The sequence below is a fragment of the Beta vulgaris genome, chromosome 5 (genome assembly GCF_026745355.1).
Source record: "Beta vulgaris subsp. vulgaris cultivar EL10 chromosome 5, EL10.2, whole genome shotgun sequence".
NCBI lineage: Eukaryota > Viridiplantae > Streptophyta > Magnoliopsida > Caryophyllales > Amaranthaceae > Beta > Beta vulgaris.
Genome location: NC_079206.1, coordinates 6,549,944 through 6,560,952, shown reverse-complemented (window position 1 = coordinate 6,560,952; position 11,009 = coordinate 6,549,944). Strand labels below are relative to the sequence as shown.

The 11,009-nt window shown below is 35.0% G+C and overlaps 1 protein-coding gene across 2 annotated transcripts; it reads left to right on the top strand.

The window, feature by feature from the left end:
- The first annotated feature begins 2,914 nt into the window (after positions 1-2,914).
- On the top strand, positions 2,915-10,811 carry LOC104892445 (rop guanine nucleotide exchange factor 14). Of its 2 annotated transcripts, XM_010678384.3 has the most exons (9): positions 2,915-3,100; positions 3,311-3,337; positions 5,678-5,799; positions 8,147-8,539; positions 8,619-8,773; positions 8,861-8,935; positions 9,377-9,646; positions 9,738-10,088; positions 10,238-10,811. In XM_010678384.3, exons 3-9 carry the CDS (start codon positions 5,715-5,717, stop codon positions 10,637-10,639), a joined length of 1,731 nt encoding a protein of 576 aa, XP_010676686.2. In that variant the 5' UTR covers positions 2,915-3,100; positions 3,311-3,337; positions 5,678-5,714; the 3' UTR covers positions 10,640-10,811. The 2 variants fall into 2 exon arrangements, with proteins under 2 accessions (XP_010676686.2, XP_010676687.2); XM_010678385.3 differs by lacking the exon at positions 3,311-3,337.
- Positions 10,812-11,009: the final 198 nt, after the last annotated feature.

Here is an 11,009-nt window from a genome sequence, read left to right as displayed (position 1 = left end):
TAAAGTCTGTGACCAATCGTCTACTACTAAAATCTAGACTTCATGATCTCAGTCTAGAAGAAGGTAAACCGCTTGAGTCTCATTTAGATGAATTCTTCTCTATAATTATGGATTTGGAAAACATCGATGTTGAGATCGATGATGAGGATATGGCTATTAGATTGTTGTGTTCTTTACCACCTTCGTATAAGCACTTTCGAGATACCTCATTATACGGTAAAAATGATTTGAGTTTGCAGGATGTTAAGGAGGCTTTAACTCATAGAGATTTAATTGACAATAAATTGGTTAATAAATCTAATAATTCTGCTCACACAAATGTTTGGGTTGCTCATGGTGGAAAGAATTCCGGCAAAACTTTTAATTGTCATGTGAAGGGTCATACCAAATCTAAGTGTTGGAAATTAAAGAAGAAAAATGGAGAAAGGTCCAATGAGGATCAATATGCCAATATTGTCGACGCTGTTCTTGATGATGACCTTGCACTTTAGGGTTACAAGATTTAGGGTTGCGGTTTCTACGATCTCTTTATATTTAGGTGTCCTCTTTAGATCTCTTGGTAAAACGAGAAACCGTGTAGATTTTTTCTTTTTCTGGAGTTTATGAGGTTTTTTTTGAGTTTCTAATAAAATAGCAATCTTGGTTATGCATTAGATTTTTTGTTTTCTAGTTATGCTATTTCTTATCTCAAATTTGGTACTTTGTGTTTATTAAGTACAATTGCAATTTGAAAATTATTGTTGTCATTCAGTTTCTAGAATGCGTTTGAGTTTGTTGTTGAGATGAAGAAGTACTTGAAGAGAGTTTGGTCAATTTGAGGAAGCTGGCTTGACGTTGGTGACTTTATACTCTCGATCTAGGCCATGACATCTCATCTTTGCTCGATACTAAAAGACACAAACCTAGCGAGGTGATGAGTCGCAATTGAAACTCAAATATGATTGTACCTAATCAAACCTAAAGCTTACTACTTATTTTTTAAGATAAAGAAAACACATCCCTAAATCCAAATTTTCAAATAAAAAGTCATCAGCCCAACCCGTAAACACTCATATCAAAAAAACATGATTCATCCACATAAACCTTTGTTCAAACTCTCATATTAATTTAGTACCCATCTTTAGTTTTAAAAGAACACAATTTTTTTTTAACTTCACCCGTTCCGTTTTAAATGAAACATTTGATTTTTCACACAACCCAACACATTTCTTTAATCATTAATATCTTTAGTTGTGTACACGTAAAAAATATACAAAATATGTAATTTGATAGTATGCATCGAGACGAAACTAACAAGATCCCACCTCACTATGTTTTTCTTTATATAATGACGATAATTGAAGTCAAAATTATTCAATGATTAGTGTCATTTCACCCAATTTTTCATTTAAAATAGAACAGACGGAGTATTAATTTCTTTTTTAAAAAAATAGCTTGTAAAATGTCAAAAACCCACTACAAAAAAACGGTTATTTCACCAAATACCCCTGACAAAAAAATTTATTCACCAAATACCCCCCACCTTTTCAAAATTCAACGATATCCTGACCTTTAAAAACTTCACCAGATACGCTTGACCTTTAAAAAAATTACCCAAAATTAGAGGTGATCATTTTGGCCCGGCCCGACCCGTTTTTGGGTAGATATTTTTGGCCCGCGGTCGGGCTCGGCCCTGCCCGAATTTTTTTTGACTTTGGGCGGGCTTTGGGCAAGCCAAAAATGACTTTTTAGTCTATTTCTTGGCCCGACCTGTTTTGGCCCGCAAAAGCCCGCTAATTTAGGCCCGAAATAGCAGGCTTTGGGCACAAAAATTCGGCTCAAATTTAGGCCAGGCCCGGCCCGGTCAATGGGCATTTTTTTTGCCGCGGCCCAAACCCGGCCCGGCCCATGATCACCTCTACCCAAAATATCTTTTTGGCTAACCGAAGTTAATGCCCCGTTAAATTATTAACCATAAAAAACCCTAAAAAAACTAAGTAAATTCTAAAAACCCTAACTCTCTTCCTAATCCAACCCAATCCCCCCAACCCTAGCCCCCCCAATCCTAGACCCACCAACCCCACCACCCAACCCCCTCCACCTCCCTGGCTGCCCCCACGCAGACCCCCCTGCCCTCGACCTCCTTCGCGCCTCCCCCTCTCCTTCCCTCCCTCGCGCTCCCTCCCTCACACTCGTCAGTTCAACACCAGTTCCCGTTAGTTCAACACCAGTCCCCCCTCCCTCGATCGCGCCGGCGCCTCCCCCTCACTCACTCGATCTCGTCAGTTCAGCAGCAGTTCGTCGGCAAGTTTCTTCTACTTTTCAGTTTGCCCCAAATTTGATGCGGGCTGGGGGTGGTGGGCTCGGGATTCGAAGGGGTGGGAGTGGTGGGCTCGGAATTCAAAGGGAGGAGACGTGACTGCGGGGGAGGAAGGTAGGGGAGGCGCGGCTGCGTGGGAGGTGGCTGGTGGGGCTCGGGTTGGTGGGGGTGGTGGGCTGGGGATCGATGGGGCTGGGGTTGTTGGGGGATGAGGTCTGGTGGTTAGGGGAGATATAAGATTAGGGTTAGTTAGGGTTAATTAGGTTGACTTAGGGAAAACTTATACATAAACGTTAACGGAGGACTAACGTCCGTCAATAAAAGAGTATCTGATGAATTTATTTAAAGATCGGGGATATCTAATAAATTTTGAAAAAAAATGAAGGTATTTGGTTTTGTCACTAGTATTTGGTTAAATAATCGAAAAAAATCAACTTAAAAATTCTTCAAAAACGTTTTAAAAACCATAGGGATTACCAATTTAGCACTAACCTTCATAGTCCTACCAACATTACCCCGTCTCTTACGCCCTCGTTCCCTTCTAAAACCCCACAAAACAAGCCCAAAATTTTTACAATCTCCAATTTTATATCCCCACCTTGGAGTGTTTGGAGTGTTGGACCCCACAACACTTATATCTTCTTCGTCCAATCAACGCTCCATTCTCCTCCTCATTCTCTCTCATTTATTCTTCTTCTCCACTCGACCACTCTCATACTATTATCATCACTTCCATCACTTTCTCTCTCCTCAATCATCCCTTTTTTACCCACTCTTCAGCTCCAATTTATGACTTAGCAGGTAATATTACGACAACATTTCTACTTATTTATTTGTTTCCCAGAATTTCATTTCATCTTGTAATAAATTCGATGAATTTTGTTGTTTTGTTAGTTGGGTTTTAATCTTCATATTTTGCTCGTGATTTTTTCAATGGCGTCAATTCACACCTTTTGCCTACTCTTTTTTTTTTCTATCTTTCAACTGAATTTTTTCTTTCTCTCTCCTCAGATTTTTCGTTCTATTACCCAGAATCAGGTGTGTTTTCTTACTTGTATTTTTTTTAACAATCTTTTTTCTTTTCAGTTCAACTAATAATTTGGTCAAAGTTTCTGTTTATCTGGGTATCATTTACTTCTTTTTTTTTCTCTTTTCAGAAATTTTTCAATGATTTCTGTAGAAAGTTTTTTCCCTTTATTGTGTTTAGGTAAATTAGAAAAACAAGAAAATGATGCTAAACTTCACTTTTAAAGTGGTATGGCAGTTGAATTGAGCACTAGTTAATGAATGATAGGACAAGCAATCATTAACTGGATGAAGCATTATAAGATGTTTGATTAATTTCCGTTACGTGAATGTTAACTAGCTTAGTTTGTCAAAGTTTCGAGAGGTGGTACTCAAGACCTGGAATCAAATCATGTTTACATCGTTTACTCTTGTGTGTTCTCTCTACCTAAGAAAAAAAAAATGCTTCTTGTTTTTTGGTTTATTTATAATTTTAATGTTAGGATTCTCACTTCTAACTAAAATTATATATTTTCTCAAGAAATTAGAAAATAAATAATGTTTAGGACTCACATTTCAATTACTCCCTCCGTCCCAAAATATAGTTCTTATTTCACTTCTAACTAAAATTATATATTTTCTCAAGAAATTAGAAAATAAATAATGTTTAGGACTCACATTTTAATTACTCCCTCCGTCCTAAAATATAGTTCCCATTTCTATTTTGGGTGTCCCAAAATATAGTTCCCATTTCCATATTTAGTTCCACATTTTACTATCACTCTTATATTCTACTTACATAAATTACCGTGAAAAAAAGAAAATGGAAATTATATTTTGGGACGGATGGAGTATAAGACAAAGCTACTACTAGTACTACCAACTACAATGTTTATTGATTATGCTATGCTGCATTAATGATATTATTTAGTTAAAAAAACACATGTAGGAGGAGTATTTTACTTTTATTTTAAAACTGTATATTTGTCTCTCATGGAAACTGACAACTTTTTGTAACGAGTATAATACTACTCTATTCATCTCATAGTTTAAATCTTGAATCTTGATTCTCATTTTTTATGGAAATTGAGGATAATGAAACATATCATAATTTGTATTATATGCTGTACTTGTATTAAAAAGTAAATGTTTTTCCCTACTCTTTACAACATTAATTGAAGCTTTTGGTAAATTATGTTGATTGTTTCAATTTTTAACCAATAAAATTAACTTAGATGAACAAATATAATTAATAGGATTAAAACAAAGTAAACAATCAAAGTAGAAAATTTTGAAATATGAACAATTTTTGAAGACACCTAAATTTAGAAAAAAACAATTATATTATGAGACGGATGATGTACTTCTTTAATAATAGGTTCTGCATAAAGTCGGTTGAAAGTAAATGTACTAGGAAAATTGTCGATGGTAATGAATCTCTATTCAATTAAAGTTTTTTAATTATTAAAATTATTATCATTTGAAATTATGTCTTGAATTATATGTAATATAGATTTATCTAAGATACATATTTTGGTCTCTTGTTCTAGGATTAATAATTACTTCTATATGTCAAAAAAATTCTAGTTTATAGGGAGTTAGAAAAGTTGTTTAGTTGAGTATGAGAAGATCAACTTATATAAAGAGAACCTATATAATATAATTTCTTCATTTTATGAGAAATATAACTTTCTATAAAGTGACTTACCTTCTTTTTAAGTCAACTGTAGTCTTGTCCAAGCCTTCATTTTTCTACTTCTTGATTTATTTATTTTTTTGATAAGGTAAGCATGAATTTTTGAAATGACTTACCTTGTTTATATAAGTTGTACAAGTCTTCATTTTTCTACTTCTCATTAATTTTCAATTCCCATTTTTTTATGTTATAATTGCCAAAAATAGATTGAACAAAAGTTAATGAAAAAACTACAAAAATCTACAAAGATATTTCAAAAGGTCAACTATGTAGGCCTAACTCGAAAACGAGCGGGTTTTGAAAACAATTTTTCGGCCCACAATTCGGACCCAACATAGCCTGATTTGGGAAAAAACCGAGTCACAACTTGAAATCGGGAAAATAGACCAAACTTTGTCTCGGCCGAAGAAGTCTCGAAATAGCGGGTTTTGACACAGAAATTACGAGGCTTGGCGAAGCCCGCGACTTTGAACCGAAGCGGGCTACTTTTTTTCGCCAAAGCCCGGTCATGATCACATGCAATTTGGGATACAAAATCATTCAAAAATGCATTATATCGTTAACTTAATACCTCATTTCATAACCTCGTACCAAATTTACCGTTAATATTTAATTATGACTAATATTTATTAGTATACTGCCGTGACTAATTCATGTAAATTGTGTATATGATATAGTGGTGGGTGGAACTTGGAAGCATTATTAAAGCAATACATGAGGATGGGGATACGGAGGAGGTTGGCCTGCTGTACGAGGGATAGAGAAATTAGCATTGATTTTGATGAGAATGAACATGACAGTAAGCCCCTCAAAACCCCCTCTTTCTCTCTCTCCCATTTGTTTCCTTACATGTTCAAGATCAACTCTTATGTAAGAAATGCTATTTAAGTTGTTCCCTCATTAATGTTTGATAGGTATATTGTAATGACATGCACCTACCTCATTGTATTGACCGGAAAAACTTTATCTACCCAGTGGATCAATAACCCACTACTAATAGAAATGAATAAATAGTGGAATCCAACTTATCAGTTCTAATAGTTTTTTAATACTCTATTTCTAATGGGTTAACTACCCACCGGATAGATGTAGCATTGCCTGTATTAACTGGTTCAAGTGCTAAATCTTTTACCTTTAATGGTCTCCTAGTAATGATAATGCATTTTTAGTGTTAGTTTGTAAGGGAAAATGTCTATGTCATTTTATCCAAAAAAATCTTTTGTTTCTTGAAAATCCTTATCATTTACTTTCTGCGGCTCTTTAATGACTTATTTATTTTTAGCAAATATTTTACGGAGAAGAGTCATGAACTAAAAACTAATATGAGTAAGAAAAGTTACCAAAAGAAAAAACGAGTCAACAGATCAGAATTGATTTTAGTTCAACCAAAACGGGACATAAGACAATATACTACATCTCTTTTTCAATGAATTCAAAAAAATGCTCACCATCAATTTAAAATTGTAGATGTTAAATTGAATAAAAGTTGGTGTAACAACTCCAATTTTCTACTAGATAAGGCGATAAGGTATAGTTAAAACAATACAACCCCCTTTAAAGGCTATTTTTCTTTTTGATAGGTTAAAATTACAACGCCCTCAACCTAACTGTGTTTTATTTAACTTATTTTTGTTTATTTGAACTTATTAGACATTAGTAGTTCTTATTAGGCTCTTATAAACTTATCTGAACTTATTGATCTTTATTAGACCTAATTTGCAGTGTTATTCCGACACCTTCATCTACCTCAAAAACGGGGTGTCGTGTCTTGTCGTGTCTGACACAACACTTTACTTGGATATTTCATTTTTAACTAAAAACTTGACTTTTTTCTACAAAATAGACAAGTCGGACACTTGAACAACGTATCCGAGTAGACACTCAATCCGTATCTGAATAACAGCTAATTTGAACTTATCTAAAATTTTTTTTTATACAGAAAATCATGGGATGTGTAGAATTTGAGTGTATTAAGTACTAATTTGCCTAGCTTCTAATGGGTAAGAAATTAAGAATCAAGAAAGGACCACCAGCAGTGCAACTTCTTACACACTGAGCAAGCAACAAACCAGAAATTGGGGCCATACACTCACTTTTCTAGTATAACACAGTTCATCATTTACTGCTAGTGTTCTGTTATTATAGTAATAAACTCGTACTACCATATAACATCAGAGACTTTTGCCACATTTTTCAAACAAAAGCACCAACATTATTTTGGCTCTAAATAGGGGTGTATTTTTTGCCACTCTAGTTTGACTTTTGGCATAACATACAAAATTTATTGTCTTAAATCATGTTTAGTTGGCTAATGTTTAATGCCTACTTTATTGAGCTTTGAAAGAACAATGGCGCTTTTTTCTATGTAAAAAAGTTCGTTAGATATCTAATAAAGTACATGTAAAGATGACTTTTTGGCCTTTTTTTTTTGTTTATGTTAGTTCGAAAATTTGAATTTCAGAGTGCATTCTTTACTTTTTAATATTATCTACAGTACATCTATTGTTCATGTATCTACAGTAGTTCCTTTTTAAAGCACAAGGTTCTCTCGGAAACAGGGCAAATATTTCGTTGTTAGAGAAAATGGTGGGTTCTTCATTCCGTGCATTTAAAAACTAGTACTTTATAAATTCGTGTTTTCAGATTATATCTAACAATTAGCTATTGAGCCTTACAAAGTCTTTATGGTCACGATATAATCATTATCATTCATTTAGGTAGACCGATTTGAGTTAGTTGACATCTATTCTGGGTTGAAACTTGAAAGTCAAGTTAGTTAAATATTGACAATCTTATACTATGGAATATGGATATTGGACATTGACATAAAGGGTATTTGGGGATGGATGAATATTACCGTGGATATTGACATAAGACTTTATTCACTAAATCACCGGTAAATTCGATAAAATTACAACAATTATTATCGCGTAAGAAAAACGGGTTGTAATGGTTTATAATGTAGCCTTTGAAGCTGATCTTTTGTCAATTGAGCAAACTCAGTCTATATTTACTTGAGCATTGTTATGTGATTCTAGAAAGTGGAGATTATGAATACTTATAATAATTTATGTTCATGTGTTGTATGCAAGAAATGGTTAAATCATGCAAAGGTAGTGCATTAATTTTTGAAAAATATCTTCCAGGAATAATGACATATGATGGTCTGGAGAGTTGCATTATAAACAGTCATTTGTACACAAATGAGGGTACAATCAGTGGGGAGAATGTCTCAGTCTGTCAAGCTGACTCCATCACTGAAGAAGAAACCAGCTGCTCATCAAGTAAAAATACTTTTGGATCTTGCTATTCTGATTGGACGACGAAAAGGAACCAAGAAGAAACAGATGAATGGAGTAGCCCAGAAAGCACAAACCATACTTATGTCAGAGAAAAACCGGATTTTAACACTCAGTTCACTGATGTAGAGGCTATGAAAGAGAAGTTTGCTAAACTTTTGTTAGGTGAAGATGTAACTGGAGGGCGCAAAGGCATATCCAGTGCATTAGCAATATCGAATTCTATCACAAGCCTTGCAGGTATTGCTTTGGATATAATTAACTATTCTCTCTGTGATCTTTTCATTCGTATATGAACTGCAAAATTTTGTAAATGCAGCATCTGTTTTCGGGGAGTTGTGGAAATTAGAACCTTTACCAGAAGAAACAAGGGCTAAATGGAAACAAGAGATGGACTGGTTGCTTTCTCCTGCCAATTATATGGTCGATCTGGTTCCTGCTAAGCAAAGTGGTGCTAATGGCCGAAACTTTGAGGTGTCTGTTATTTCTGTATAGTCTTCGAACTATTGTTGTTTAGATGTCCTTTCCTAACTTTTAACAATAATTTGGGCATTGGAGCAGATAATGACACCGAAGGCTCGTGCAGATGTACATGTCAACCTTCCTGCACTTCAGAAAATCGACTCCATGCTTATTGTAGGTGAACTATTTTTTCCACTAACAAGACTTTTGGTAGAATGGTAGCTAGTGATAAATGGTAGAATTTGGTAATGGTAATGAATTTATATGCAATTGTGTAAAGAATGTCTCATGTCAATGTCCATGGTAATCAACTTCCGTCTTGATTTTGTTCCTAGAATTTCATTACCATTTCAATAGCACTTTTAATTGGTAATGGGAGATATATGAAGAAAAAAAAGTTTATGTAGATGGACAAACATTACACTAGACCTTTTCATGATAAAATTGCCTAATAAACTCATTATCATTAATATTAATTATTACCACTTGCCAAACGGGCCTTAAATGGGAAATTGTAAGGTTATGATTTGAGGAACATTTACCATGAAAGAGAGAAATGGAAGTTTTTGATTTGATTTTTGTTTTAACATCAAACATGAAATTGATTTGCATCAGGAATTTCTGGATTCAATGGTGACCACAGAATTTTGGTATGCTGAAGGCAATAGTCGGAAAGAAGGAAGAGGAGGGAGTGAAAGGCAGAGCAAAAGGTGGTGGCTTCCATCCCCTCGAGTCCCAGCCGGTGGTCTCTCTGAAACTGCCCGAAAGAAGTTGCTCTCTCAGGGTAATATGGTGCTTCAACTTTTCAAGGCTGCGAAATCCATCAATGAAAATGTCTTGCTAGAAATGCCAGTGCCTAAAGACATTCAAGATGCACTCCCCAAGGCAAGCATATTATATTTACTTCTAAGCATTAGACATCGTAATAATAAGTTAGACGAATCTTGTCATGAAAAACATTTGTGCTTAAATGCAGTCTGGTAGAGCTAATCTGGGGGAAGAAGTATATAAAGTCATAGCATCAGGATCAAGCTCAGCATTGGAGATTGTCGATTTTCTGAAACTGGGATCTGAACATGAGGCTCTTGAAACTATCAATAAGCTGGAAGCTGCGGCACTAGCATGGAGAGAAAGAATCAAAGAGCAAATTAGTAGTACCAAGACTCTCAACAGAACATCCTGGCCCTTTATGAAGGAACCAATTCCAGAGGTGAATAAGGCGGAGTCGCTATTGTTACGTGCAGAAGCACTTTTGTATCAACTGAAGATGAGATATCCGTGCCTTCCTCACACGTTTTTCAATGTCATAAAAATACAGTACGGCAAGGTTAGTAATAACTGAATATACTATGCTACATAGTAGAAATTAAAAACCTTGCGATTTTGGATTAATTGATAACTTTCTGTTTCTTACTGCACCATCATTGTAAAAGTTTGATTCTTATGCTGGCCTCTATATATGACATTTTTTCTCAGGATATTGGGCATTCAATTCTTGAAGCATATTCAAGAGTTCTTGGAAACTTGGCTTACAGCATACTGGCAAGGATTGGAGATATCCTGCAAGAAGATCACTCGAGCAATCCCAATTCCCCGGTGCCAACATCCTATTTTTCATCAGGATCGAGTCTAAATGGAAGACTAGGTAGCCCCATCCCCATTGCCAACCCACGTATAAGGCATTCCCTTGTGGAACGAATGAATAAGTCAGATGGCTACTTCAGTGATTCAAACCCAAGCAGAAGTTCCGATTCAGAGATTTCATCTAGTACTGAAGCAAAATCAAGTTCAGTTACTGCAACACCTAGTTCTAGCCGTATCTGGTGCATTGGTAAAGACGCATACAGCAATGCTTCCCCAGGTAGTTCCTCTGCATAAGTCTACTTTTTGGTGGCTTCCCTGTATATTTAGTACGACTTTTGTTCTATTTATTGTAATTTGTTTCTCTAATTCTTGACAAAACAGTCATATTGGAGGTTGATATCTTGTATGCGGAAACTTAGTATATATGAAACATAGATCAAGGCATATAGAATATTGTGCTTCTTGATATGATGCCTTCAATATTTTGGTTTTGCCCTTTGTTTAACCCAATTTCTTTTCTTCTTTGAAACTTTTAAAGTGATTTTGATTGTTTATCATATTTCTTTCTAATTTCTGTTCTTTTATACTCTTTATAAAGTTTATATCATTCCCAACTGAATCCGTTGGGAACTTAGGATGTATAATCCTAGTTCAAGTCATTTAC